General features: G+C 45.4%; 1 protein-coding gene across 1 annotated transcript; it reads left to right on the top strand.

The window, feature by feature from the left end:
* The first annotated feature begins 764 nt into the window (after positions 1 to 764).
* LOC125946472 (uncharacterized) lies at positions 765 to 2,540 on the top strand. Its single transcript, XM_049669972.1, has one exon. It carries the CDS (start codon positions 974 to 976, stop codon positions 2,096 to 2,098), a length of 1,125 nt encoding a protein of 374 aa, XP_049525929.1. The 5' UTR covers positions 765 to 973; the 3' UTR covers positions 2,099 to 2,540.
* The last annotated feature ends 10,271 nt before the right edge of the window (positions 2,541 to 12,811 follow it).

Raw genomic sequence — 12,811 nt, 5'->3', positions numbered from 1 at the left:
CTCATCATGCCGTCCAAGTGGAGGAAATGTCGAGCCGTAAGAAAGGAATACAACAAGATAATGAATGAGCTAGGACTCGCGCCGCGTAATGCTGGGCCTTCCTCGTCCAATAACGAAGGCGCAAGCTTCACCTCTGCAGACAGTTCTCGCGTAAAGCGACTTTCGCCTCTGAAGCCGGGAACCAGCAGACAATCGCGAAGTTCACTTTCCACGGATGACGGTGGTGAGCCTCCGTTCAAACGGTTGAACGAGCGGTCGAGTAGCGAAGCCTTTGTCGACGACGTCTGCAGACAAGAAGCTCCTTGTGTCGACGAATTCCAATCGGAGAGTGCGGGTACGTCCTCATGTGAGCAAAGCGACTCTGATAGCAGCTCAAGTGACAAAGGAGGTCCCCAAGGAAGCGAATCGAGTGATGAGTCAGATGACTTTGTCGCTTCAGACAGCTGCACTGGGCCAGATGAGGGAATAGCCTTCACTTGTAGTCCAACGCTCACTCATGTACTTTCTGAACAACTGTCGGCAAGTGAAGAGTTTGCTGTAATTGCTTCCAAACATAATATGACGCATGCGTGCATTAACGATGTCCTCGATTTCTGCCGGCGAAGAGGCATCTCCGACCTTCCAAAAGATGCTAGGACAGTTTTGAAAACTGAGCGCAAAGCACAGGTGGAGCAAAATGGGTCATTCGTGCACTTTGGTCTTGCAGAAGGAATTCGTCAAGTGTTGCAGCCGGGGCAAGTAGTTCCAAGTCGGAGTCCCTCTTTACAAAAGTAGCCAGCTCGCCTTTTGGCCCATTTTGTGCCGCATAACAAATGTGGAGGCATCACCGCCATTTGTTGTCAGTGTGTACTGTGGTGCAGGGAAGCCGCCATGTCTGCAGGATTATCTAGAGCCATTTTTGCAAGAGGTCTCCGACCTAATCTCTGAGGGGATAAGCATAGGAGATGTTCATGTTCGGGTGAGCATTGGAGCCATGGTTTGCGATGCTCCTGCAAGGAGCTATGTCAAATGTATTGTTGGCCACACTGGCTATTATGCGTGCGAGCGATGCAACCAAAAAGGGCAGCACCTTGAGAACAGGGTGACATTTCCCAGACTTCATGCAGCTGCACGGACGAATGCATCATTTCGATCTCAAGAGAACAAGCACCACCATTCTGGTGTTTCACCATTCCTTTCCCTTGACGTCGACATGATTGCATTCTTCCCATCTGAATACATGCATCTCGTTTGCCTGGGAGTCATGCGACGACTTTTAAGGAATTGGGTATGCCAAGGCCACAGTAACAGACTGAGCAGACTGTATCGCAATCAACTGAATGAAAGCCTGCGAGAGGCATCCAAGGCCTTTCCAACATTTTTCCAGCGGAAACCAAGGGGTACAGAAGAGCTTGATCGGTGGAAGGCAACAGAGTTTCGGACATTCCTCCTTTATGTGGGGCCTGTTGTCCTAAAGCCTCTTCTGCCTGCTTCTCAGTACAAGCATTTTGTAATGTTTCATGTGGCAGTCAGAATTTTAGCATCGCCTCAGCACTACCGTGAGTACAATGTTTTTGCCAAAGATTTGCTAAGGTATTTTGTTCAGGAGCCTAGTGAGCTATACGGGAAAAAACAGCTCGTGTACAATGTACACTCACTAATTCATCTTGCTGACCAGTGCCTAGACCATGGCCCTTTAGATGAGTTTAGTGCATTCCCTTTCGAAAGCTACCTTGGAAGAATTAAAAAGTTGCTGCGATCTTCCAACAAGCCACTTTCGCAGCTAAGTAGGAGAATTTCTGAACTGAGGCACTCATCCAGGAACCAATTCAAGCAGAAACTGCAACATGTGAAGCCTGGAGACTGCTTCCTGATTGACAGTACTCCTGTGGTGGTTCTGGAGATAATGGCAGACCACTTCAAGGGTGGGATTTTGCCAAATGCCAGGGACTTTTTCAAACTTCCACTGAAGTCGTGCCAGTTGAATATCTGGCGCTGCAATACGTTGAGTAACGAAAGAAAGGTCTGGCATCTTGATGACCTTCGGAACACAGCTCGGTGCCTGAGGCTAAACTACAAGCAAGGACATGTTGTTATTCCTCTTTTGCACTTTCACTGAAGCTGTCAGTGGCCGTTGGGCTTGTAGTGACCCAAACTGCCTTAGTCAGCCGTCCAACTGCCACATAGCATGCCGTTCAAACACTTACGGCAAGCATGCTGATAGCTGTACAACCAGGACACATTGCATGTCAATTCTCCAAGGTGCTACACCAGCTGTCATTCACGCTTCTGCTGTGTTTTCACCGCATCAGGCTCACACTGCCATGCCTCTTCAGAAGTCACTGCTCACACTGGGGCGCATCACAACCTCCATGACTTAGTTACCGAGTGGCACAGCAGAGCGTCTGAGCCATCCAGTTCCCCTGCATCACGGATACCACCTGAGCCTGCACCTAGCTTTCTGAAACTTCAGTTGTGCCTTTGATATCTCCACTTTCTACGTGTTGAAGTGCACTTCATCTGGAACAAGTTGCAGCACGGAAGACTAAACGGCCCTCTTCAGGGCCACCCAAATATATGACTGGCAGGGACGTGGTAACTCCCATCTCTGCCTTCGTACACCCTCTAGAAAATTAGCATGTGGTTACGTTTGTGTGTGTTTGAATAAAATATCATTGAATATCTTGGTAAGTGCTTCTGAAAGAAAAATTATACAGAACAGTTCTTTTTGAGAATACACAGAAGGAAAGAGCAAGAGAGTAAACAAACCATCTATTTAGTAATCACAAATAATGCCACTATGGATGAAGGGAAACAAAAACAAAACAAAAAAAACTTGGCAACATGAACAAGAAACCAGAGGGTTCCACATTTTCTGTGATCATGACTAACAGACCAAAATGACAAATGTAAAGTCATTGTTGCACTTCATTACACAAGCAGTGAGTGCCTGTTAAGCTATGCTGTAGACAGGTTCTGCATTCCAGTGATAAGTGCCCTGTTTGTGCTAGCTTAATATGTTCTCAAAACTGACGGAGATTAATTTCTGTAATTGGCATGTTTTAAATAGAGCTGCTTTGTTTTAGAAACGAAACCAGCATAAAATTCAGGAGGATAGAAACAAAAGAAGTGACAGAACAAGAGTTAAGACTTGGCGATTTTAGTTTATCTTCACAATTCCCAACATGGCATTTTTGGCACACAAGAGTTCGGTAGCTCAAAAGGCTGACCCCGCAGGGGCGTCTGCGCAAGCAGGCGTTTGGTGTGTTGCGACACCACGGACCCGAGCACATGAGGGTTGGACCCTCCCACGTGTCGCCGTGCGTGGCTTAGCCGTGTCCGGGGAAAGGGGGATCCTGGGGGTTGAGCCAAAGCCGGGTGTTTGGACCTTTACGGCCCCTCGGCAGAGGCAACACACCTCTTTGGCCTCTGCTTCACGTAGACGGCCCCCCTGGGCTGACCCACCCAGGGGAAACCGGCTGGTCGCCTTTTCCTATCCCCCTCTCTGCCCTTTTTTCTTTCCTATCTCCTTTCTTTACTGTCCTGTCTCCTCTTCTCTTCAGTTACTTCCTCACTTTCATAGGCGGCTCGGGTTAACCTTGTGTAGGTGCCCTCTCTTGGGTTTATATATAAGGTTATAGCGGCAATGTACGGCTGGCGCCTGCAGCCTTACACGTTAAGCGCTGCAGCGTCCCCTTGTTGGACTCCGTGGTGGGCGGCTGCCATTGCTGCCGAAGTACACTATACTCCTATGGGAACACCTGCTTTTCCACGGCTTCTTGATCGTCTCCCTCAGAAGAGGGGACGTACCGATGAGTTTTTGAATTTGTTCACCCGGCCTAAAGACATTTTCCCACGATATCAGGTAGTACATAGTGAAAGAACTGAAAGACTAGCGAGAACCATATCCCCATTTGTAGTTGCGAAAACCTTGACCAACACTCTAGGCCCTGGCTACAAAGTCACCAAAATGCCAAGTGGGGACCTTCTGCTTGAGCTACGTGATAAGGAGCAACACAACCGACTTAGCAAGCTTGTTACCTTTGGTGATGTCCCAGTTACTGTCTCAATGCATCGTTCCATGAACACAGTACGGGGGGTAGTATCCGAAGCAGACCTCATCGACTTATCTGAAACCGAATTGCTAGAAGGATGGAAGGAGCAGAACGTCACGAATGTGCAGCGCATTGTTATGAGGCGGGACAACAAAGACATTCCTACGAAACACCTCATACTCACCTTCGAATTGAGCACTTTACCACAAAGCATTGAAACAGGCTACACAAAAATTGCAGTAAGACCATATATACCAAACCCTAGGCGTTGCTACCAATGTCAAAGATTCGGCCATGGTTCACAGAACTGCCGTGGTCGACTCACCTGTGCTAAGTGTGGAGTACAAGGTCATGCCTCAGACAACTGCGAGGCCACACCTCACTGCGTTAATTGCGATGGTGAGCATCCAGCGTACTCCCGGTCTTGTCCAAGTTGGAAAAAAGAAAAGGAAATTATAACACTGAAAGTCCGTGAAAACATATCGTTCAGGGAAGCACGCAAAAGGTGCTCACCATTCCACACGACCACTTACGCTGATGCGGCGCGTCAAGGGGCAGCGTCGCAGCGGCTACTGCCACCTGCCCAGCCCGCGCGCAGCGAGCTGTCGCTTGTGGCTCCTGCCCCCAGGGTGGAAGTAGCTAAGTCTACTCCACCTAACCAGCAAACAGGCCCGGTTACCCTAGGGTTGCCGGCACCACAACAGCCCTCGGTGGCAGCCTGCGCTACGCGAAGCGAACCCGCAGGCCCACCAGCAGCTCCCACGGTGGGTGCAGTCAAGGCTGCCTCACCCTCTCCGACCATTGCTGGCTGTGGTAACACCCGGCGCAGCTCAGGCCCAAAGGCAGCCCCATCAACCTCCGGGCTGGTGGGCACAAATGTCTCGTCCTTCGCGGCGAGACTCTCTCGCGAAACTTCTCGCTCGCAAGAGCGCGTGTCCGTCGCCTCTCAAGAGGCAATGGACACTACACCCATCCCGACGGCGCACCAAGCGCCTAAGGAGCGGCGAGGCTCCCTCGACCGCTTCAAAAAGGACAAATCCCGCGTTACAGGGCCTGGAAAGGGCTCTGTAATCTAAGGCAATACTTCCGTTTTTAGTACACACAGCACCAATTTAATTTCATTATGGATACACAAATTATACAATAGAATGTCAGAGGACTTCTTAGGAACCTCGATGATATCCAAGAACTTCTTTATCAACACAATCCAAAAGTGCTGTGTGTACAGGAAACGCACTTAAAATCAACACATACAAACTTTCTCCGACACTATGTTACGTTTCGTAAAGACCTGTGACGATGCTATCGCATCATCAGGCGGTGTTGCCATTATAATTCACAAAAGCATAGCATGTCAACATTTGCAGCTACAAACGCCCCTCGAAGCAGTGGCAGTTCGACTTGTTCTTCTGAACAAACTCATCACCATTTGCTCGCTTTACATTCCGCCACATTACCACTTACACAAACATGAATTTCAGTCCCTTATAGACGAATTGCCAGAACCTTATCTTGTTCTTGGCGATTTCAATGCGCACAGCAGTCTGTGGGGCGACTCTCGTATCGATGCGCGAGGTCGTCTTGTTGAAGAATTTCTTTTCTCGTCTGGTGCGTGCCTCCTGAATAAGAAGGAACCTACATTTTACTGTATTGCAAACGGAACCTTTTCTTCTATTGACCTTAGCATAGCTTCCCCGTGTCTATTTCCTGAACTTGAATGGGAAGTTACCAAAAATCCTTACGGGAGCGATCACTTCCCCATATTACTGAGAACAACCACAGAAAATAAGTCTCCACCACAAGCCCCTCGATGGAAGGTTGATACAGCAGATTGGGAGAAATTTCAAACTCTTACTAGCAATATCTCCTGGGCTGACATGTCTTCGTTAGGAATTGATGCTGCTGTAGAGTATTTCACTGCCTTCATAATTGATGCCGCTTCTAAATGCATATCCGAAATAAGTGGTGTGGCATGCAAACGCCGTGTCCCATGGTGGAACGACGAATGTAGGAACGCTCGTAGGAAACAGAACAAAGCGTGGGGGTTGCTACGTGATTCACCTACTGCGGAGAATCTTATCAACTTTAAGAAGATAAAGTCACAAGGCAGGAAAACGCGCCGACAGGCCAGAAGAGAGAGTTGGCAGAAGTTTTTATCAGGTATACACTCGTATACAGATGAGGCCAAAGTATGGAACAGGGTTAACAAGGTGAGAGGACGACAAACATATTCACTCCCTTTGGTAAATACACAGGGCGACCGCTTGGAAGACCAAGCGAACCACCTGGGTGCACATTTTGAACATGTGTCGAGTTCATCGCACTATTCTCCAGAATTCACAAAATACAAAGCAGCAATAGAAAAACAAAAACTAGACCGAAAGAGCACCGGGAACGAGCCATATAATTTACCTTTCTCTTTAGCAGAGCTTCTTGCATCACTCGCCTGTTGCAACCATTCTGCCCCAGGCTCTGACCGCATATTATATGAAATGTTGAAGAACCTACCCTCTGAAACGAAGAAAACCCTTGTCTGTCTGTATAACTCTATATGTACCTCCGGCGAGATCCCCTCTGCCTGGAAAGAGGCCATAGTGATCCCTATCCTGAAGCAGGGGAAGGATCCTTCCTCTGTATCGAGTTATCGGCCCATAGCGCTAACAAGCTGTCTCTGCAAAGTCTTCGAAGAAATGATAAACCGTCGCCTATTACATTTCCTTGAATCAAACAGACTGCTTGATCCATACCAGTGTGGTTTTCGCGAGCGTCGATCCACCACTGACCACTTGATACGTATTGAGGCGCAGATACGCGAAGCTTTTGTTCACAAACAGTTCTTCTTGTCTGTATTTTTAGACATAGAAAAGGCCTACGACACCACATGGCGGTTTGGCATACTCAGAGACCTCTCCCACTTTGGTATACGTGGTAATATGTTAAATGTGATTGAGAGTTATCTGCTGAATCGCACATTCCGTGTTCGAGTTGGCAATGTTTTATCACGACCTTTTGTGCAGGAAACTGGTGTACCCCAAGGAGGCGTGCTCAGTTGCACACTCTTTATCGTTAAAATGAACACGCTTCGTGCTTCTTTACCACCAGCTATCTTTTATTCCATCTACGTGGACGACGTACAGATAGGCTTCAAGTCCTGTAACCTCGCAGTGTGCGAGAGACAGGTACAGCAGGGGCTCAACAAAGTGTCTAAGTGGGCAGAGGAAAACGGGTTCAAAGTAAACCCCCACAAAAGTTCTTGTGTTCTTTTCACCAGGAAGAAAGGTCTTGTTGCAGATCCAACTATCGAAATGTATGGACAACAAATACCTGTGAACAAAGAACACAAATTTTTAGGCATCATACTTGACTCTAAGCTTACTTACATTAACCACATAAAACATCTAAAGGCGAAATGCCTAAAAACAATGAACTTACTGAAAATTTTATCTCACACATCCTGGGGCACCGACAGGAAGTGTTTAATGAACCTTCACAAGAGCCTCATTCGGTCACGATTGGACTATGGTGCCGTAGTATATCACTCTGCCGCCCCTAGCGCGCTAAAAATGCTAGATCCTGTCCACCATCTAGGTATCCGCCTGGCCACTGGCGCATTCAGAACAAGCCCCGTCGAAAGTTTATACGTGGAATCGAATGAGTGGTCACTCCACCTCCAGAGAACATACATCAGCTTCACCTATTTTCTCAAAGTGCACTCCGATCGGGAACATCCTTGTTTTACAACCCTTAATGATTTGAAGTGTTCAACGCTTTTCTATAATCGACCCTCTATGAGGCGGCCTTTCTCACTGCGTGTAAGAGAACTTAGCGAAGAGATGGATGTCCCACTTCTAGAACATCGCCTAATGCCTCCAGCTAAGCTGTCACCGCCCTGGGAGTGGCAGGTGATAGAATGTGATCTATCCTTTGTAGAGGTCACAAAGCATGCTCCCGACCTCGAAATAGCAATGCATTTCCGCGAACTTCAATCGAAGTACTCGTGCTCGGAATTCTATACCGACGCATCCAAGTCCCATGCTGGCGTATCTTACGCCGCGGTTGGCCCCTCTTTTTCAAAATCCGACGTATTAAACCCCCTAACAAGCATTTTCACCGCAGAAGCCTATGCAGTACTGTCTGCGGTGAAGCATATAGAGAAATTGAAACTACAAAAGGCAATAATATTCACAGACTCGTTGAGTCTTGTAAAAGCGCTAACATCTTTACAAAAGCATAAGAATCCAGTTGTTATCGAGCTTTACTCACTCTTGTGTAACATTTACCAATCCCGTAGACATGTAATAATATGCTGGGTGCCTGGCCATAGAGGCATCGAGGGCAATGTGCTAGCAGACCAGTTGGCCACATCAACTACATCGCAAGCTATTAATCCTGCCGCTGCTATTTCCTCCACAGATCTGAAGCCTTTTTTGCGAAAGAAACTGCGAGGCCACTGGCAGCGTCTGTGGGACGCTGAAACAACTAATAAACTCCACTTGATTAAGCCACAGTTAGGTTTCTGGCCCTGTACAACTAAAACACGACGAACTGATGTCCTATTCTGTCGTCTCAGAATAGGACACACATATGGTACTCACAATTTTCTATTGAATGGAAATGATCCTCCAACATGTGGTAGATGTGGCGACAGGCTCACCGTCCTCCACGTCCTCTTGGAGTGTCGGGAAGCCGAAAGAGAAAGAAAGAAACATTTTCCTCTCGCATATCGCTATTGCGTCCCTCTGCATCCCGCTATGTTTCTCGGTAAAGAACCACTTTTTAGCACCAACGCAGTCCTTGCTTTCTTGAAAGATGTTGTGTTACATGTTATTAGCCCAATAAGTTCGTAGGGCATCCTCTCTCTAGAGGATGTTGCTGCGATAGTTTTTTAACTGCACATGCCTCCAGGCCCTTGTGTTTCAAGGGCTCTGTTTAGGCACTTGTGTTTCTGGCCAATTCTTGTATCTTAAATTTTTTGTAACTCGTATCATTCTTTCGCAATGCATTTTTCATGTCCATAGTACTCATAATCACTCATTGCCATAATCTTATTACTTATAGATTTTACGCACTTTACAGCGACTGATTTTAGGCCCCTTTACAGCCATGCCACATCAAATGTTCATATAATTCCCTATTCATCTACCACTAACAAGCCATTACCATCGTATTGATACGAACTAATACTGTCATGGCGCTCTTTGGCCATACCTGGCCCTTGCGCCACTAAACTCCAACAATCATCATCTCAAAAGGCTGATATAAGTGTGGGAAAGTTCGTGAAATTCACACTAGTGTCTTCGACACACTGAACCTAAGTTTAAATTGTAGGTAGCTCAGATAGTCAAGTTATGAAACAATTACAAAGTTATAAAGACTTTTTTCTTCAGGCGGGGGGAGGATACAAATGTACTTTCCAGGCGACAAAGTTGCAGTTGTTTTTTAATCTTTATTATTATTATTATTATTATTATTATTATTATTATTATTGGTAAAATGGGTTTGGGGCTTTCTAGGGTTATTCAAAGGATATATCGCAACTTAATGTTTTGCATGTGCGTGATCCCTGCAGCCACATCTCACCTTAATAAGGTTCATACATTATTCTAAATGTCTGCACTCGCCTAAACAAGGTTCAAATGTTATTCTAAATGTCTGCATTCTTTATAAGTGAGCAAAACAGATGTCATGCTCGCATGTCAGGAGCTGTTTTCTTAATTAGTACATTTCCAGAAGCTCACTTTCAAGAGTTGTGCATGCCTTTCCTATCTCATGTACATCATTAAAACTGGTGGTAAAGCTGCATTAACAACAATGAAAGAATAAATGGCCACCTGTGTGCTCATGGGCAGCAAAGAGCAACGCTCATGCATTCTATCATTGATGTGCTGATCAATGCATGTGAACCCTGCCAAATGTAAAAGGGCTCTGCAAATTATTTCTGTGGCGTGTGAACTCTGTGGCATATTTGTCATGTAGCCGCCCTTGAATTGGTTTGCGATATGGCTACAGAAGCCATCAAGCTTGCTGTGTGCTAAAAACAGTCGATTACATTGGGCCCCTTCTCTTCTTTCTTGTGCAAAAATGCACAAATATGACATTATTTCGTTATTTATTCTTCTCTGTTGTGATCACCTTGGCGTGCATATTGCTGCCCATCTAATATTTTTTTGCATGGTCACTGTGCCACCACATCAGTGGCACTACTGAGATGCCCATCAGCTTCCAGGCAACAAATTCCTTGCGGACAGCTCTATTCATTTGAGTGAATGCAGCACTCTTTCAAGGCCTAATGCTTGAAAAATGAGCAGCAGTGAGGCGCAGTGATGTAGTTCTGCCTAGATTGCAACATATTTGGGCTAAGCCTGACAGTGACTGCACAATAGAGCAGGTTGGTCATCATTCAGCACCTTGCCTATCTAAGCCTCTCATCTTAACGGCAGCAGCCCTGGCTGCTTCCACACATGTGGAAAGATAGCATGAACACAGTATATACATCTGCATCTATACATGCAGCATGCACATCGTCACTGGAGCAGCCGTTTAGTGTCCGGCTAGCACAATGGAAGCACCACATTAATCCAGACTCAATTTTACATTATCTCAAGCTGTGCCGTGGAAGATGAGACATGGCACGATTACTGTATCTGTGATGCCGCATGGCACGTCCTTATAGTAGTCATGCACATGTCATCTTCGACATGATGTCCCTTATGAATGAAGCATCAGCATAACCTCTGCCTCGCACCATAGCTTAGGGACACTAAAGAGCAATACTAAGTCATCTTAGACTGACTTACGTTGACTTTTACTGCAGAATATAAAGGCCAAATGGTTTTTTTCTTTTTTAATGTCGTACTGGTGCATCAATGTGGTAGTATGAAAGATTTCAGTGTGTTCCCTCATATTCAAGATATTCATATTCATATTCAGGGGAAGTACTTAAAAGTTCCTAAGGTTATTCTTTCGCTTCTTTACAATGATGTCATTCTTGACCAGATAAACAAGTAGACCCGAGTAGGTCTTGTCAAAATTCAAGACATCACAGTGAGCCTGGTGCTAGAACTTCACCGCAGCACTACCACTTATCTTCCAATTTTGTTTCCTCTCGGACTTGCCAAGCTGCCTCTTATGTGAACAGTGGCCCTTTTGCTATTGCAGTGCAGAATTTACTAATACAGCCTAACTTGGTAGTCCCCTTTAGCACACCTATAATGTAAAGTGTAAAATTGCTGTTACAGTTGAGCCTTATCTGAGGTGAGTTAATGGTGATGAAAACAGATACCAGAACCATGAGAACTGCCCTGTGTGCATTGGGATGGTAGATAATGACTATTTGGTTAGAGTGAATGTACTAGCCACTTTGGCTTGGACTTCTCAGGTCTAGTTACATAATATATGATATACTATGTTAGTAGAATTACAAAAAGACAAGCTTCCTTGTGGGGGCACGTGGAAGCAATAAAAGAACAAAAATTGTGCGTATGCGTAATTGACTGCTTGAAGTTTGGCATCATTTCCTTTGCCTATATAGAGGGGTTGTATTGGAGACATGATAGCATTATTATAGAAACGAGCATGCAAACAAAGAAGACTGATAAAGAAGCAAGGAGAAGCGCTGACTCGCAATTGAGGTTTTTATAGATGCTGTCTATAGTGATATATACAACAAACTATAAAACGACAACACACTACTAGCTTCAAAATAAAAAGCACAACCATTTATACACTTAAGAACGTCTTTTTCATTCAATGAAATGGAAGGATAACCGCTGCGCATTTCATCAAATCTGGTGTGGTACATGTCTGTAATTTTCTGCGGGGTGAAGTTGCGTATTGCTGTGATGGATGATTCCCTAAACGAACATGTGGCTGCACTGTTGATAACTGACCCCTATGTGGTTGTTCGTTGGCTTTATTTTATGCTCCTGCAATGTTACATCAATGCAACTTCGTGTTTCTCCTGTATTAGTGGGCCCATATTACAAATTTTGCCTCTAGCTCTTCAAGTGGCTGCAGATATGCGTTGCAACACTGCATTTTTTCTTAATGGAGCATTAGTTATTTACAGCAGGGCAAGATTTTTAAACTAATTTTTTTATTGCATGACAGAATTACGACTTGGAACTTGCACTGCACCACCACATTCAGTACGGGATATGGCATGTGCCTGTGGTGCTATGGTAGCTGTCTCCATTTTCTTTTATACCCCATGCATATGCTCCCTACCAGTTTGAGCTTTCATGGAAAATCACTTTCTGGAAAGTTTATTTGCCAGAATAAGATTTTTATCATTAGTGTTTTACCTGCTGAAAGCCTCATCGCATCATGAATAACTCGAACATAAAAATAAGGGCCTAAGGCCAGCTGGAAATACTCATTCGTTAAACAATATAAACATCACGTGCTACCTATATTAAATAATTGAAAATAGGATGTTTATATCATAACAAACAAGTACACTAAGGACAGCATAGGGTAAATTACATGTACGTATTAATTGAAGCAGGAAGTGATAAATTAATGGAAATGAAAGTGGATGAAAAAACTACTGGCCGCAGGTGAGGCACGAAGCCACGTCTTCACATTACGCGTGCAATGCTCTTAGCATTTCAGCTACCGCAGCACCGTTTTCCCATCCGCTTTCTGGGGTACTAAGGTTTTATCTACTGGAACTAAAGCTGGGAGTGTTAGCCAGCGCACCTCGGGGCCTTGACGGCAGATGTGGAACATCCTTTTTTTCTCGCAAACCTCACATTGTGTGATGTGTACCGACATAT

This window comes from Dermacentor silvarum, chromosome 7 (genome assembly GCF_013339745.2).
Source record: "Dermacentor silvarum isolate Dsil-2018 chromosome 7, BIME_Dsil_1.4, whole genome shotgun sequence".
In the NCBI taxonomy this organism is placed as follows: domain Eukaryota; kingdom Metazoa; phylum Arthropoda; class Arachnida; order Ixodida; family Ixodidae; genus Dermacentor; species Dermacentor silvarum.
The sequence above is the reverse complement of the archived record's forward strand: the minus strand, read 5'-3'. Positions and strand labels throughout refer to the sequence as shown.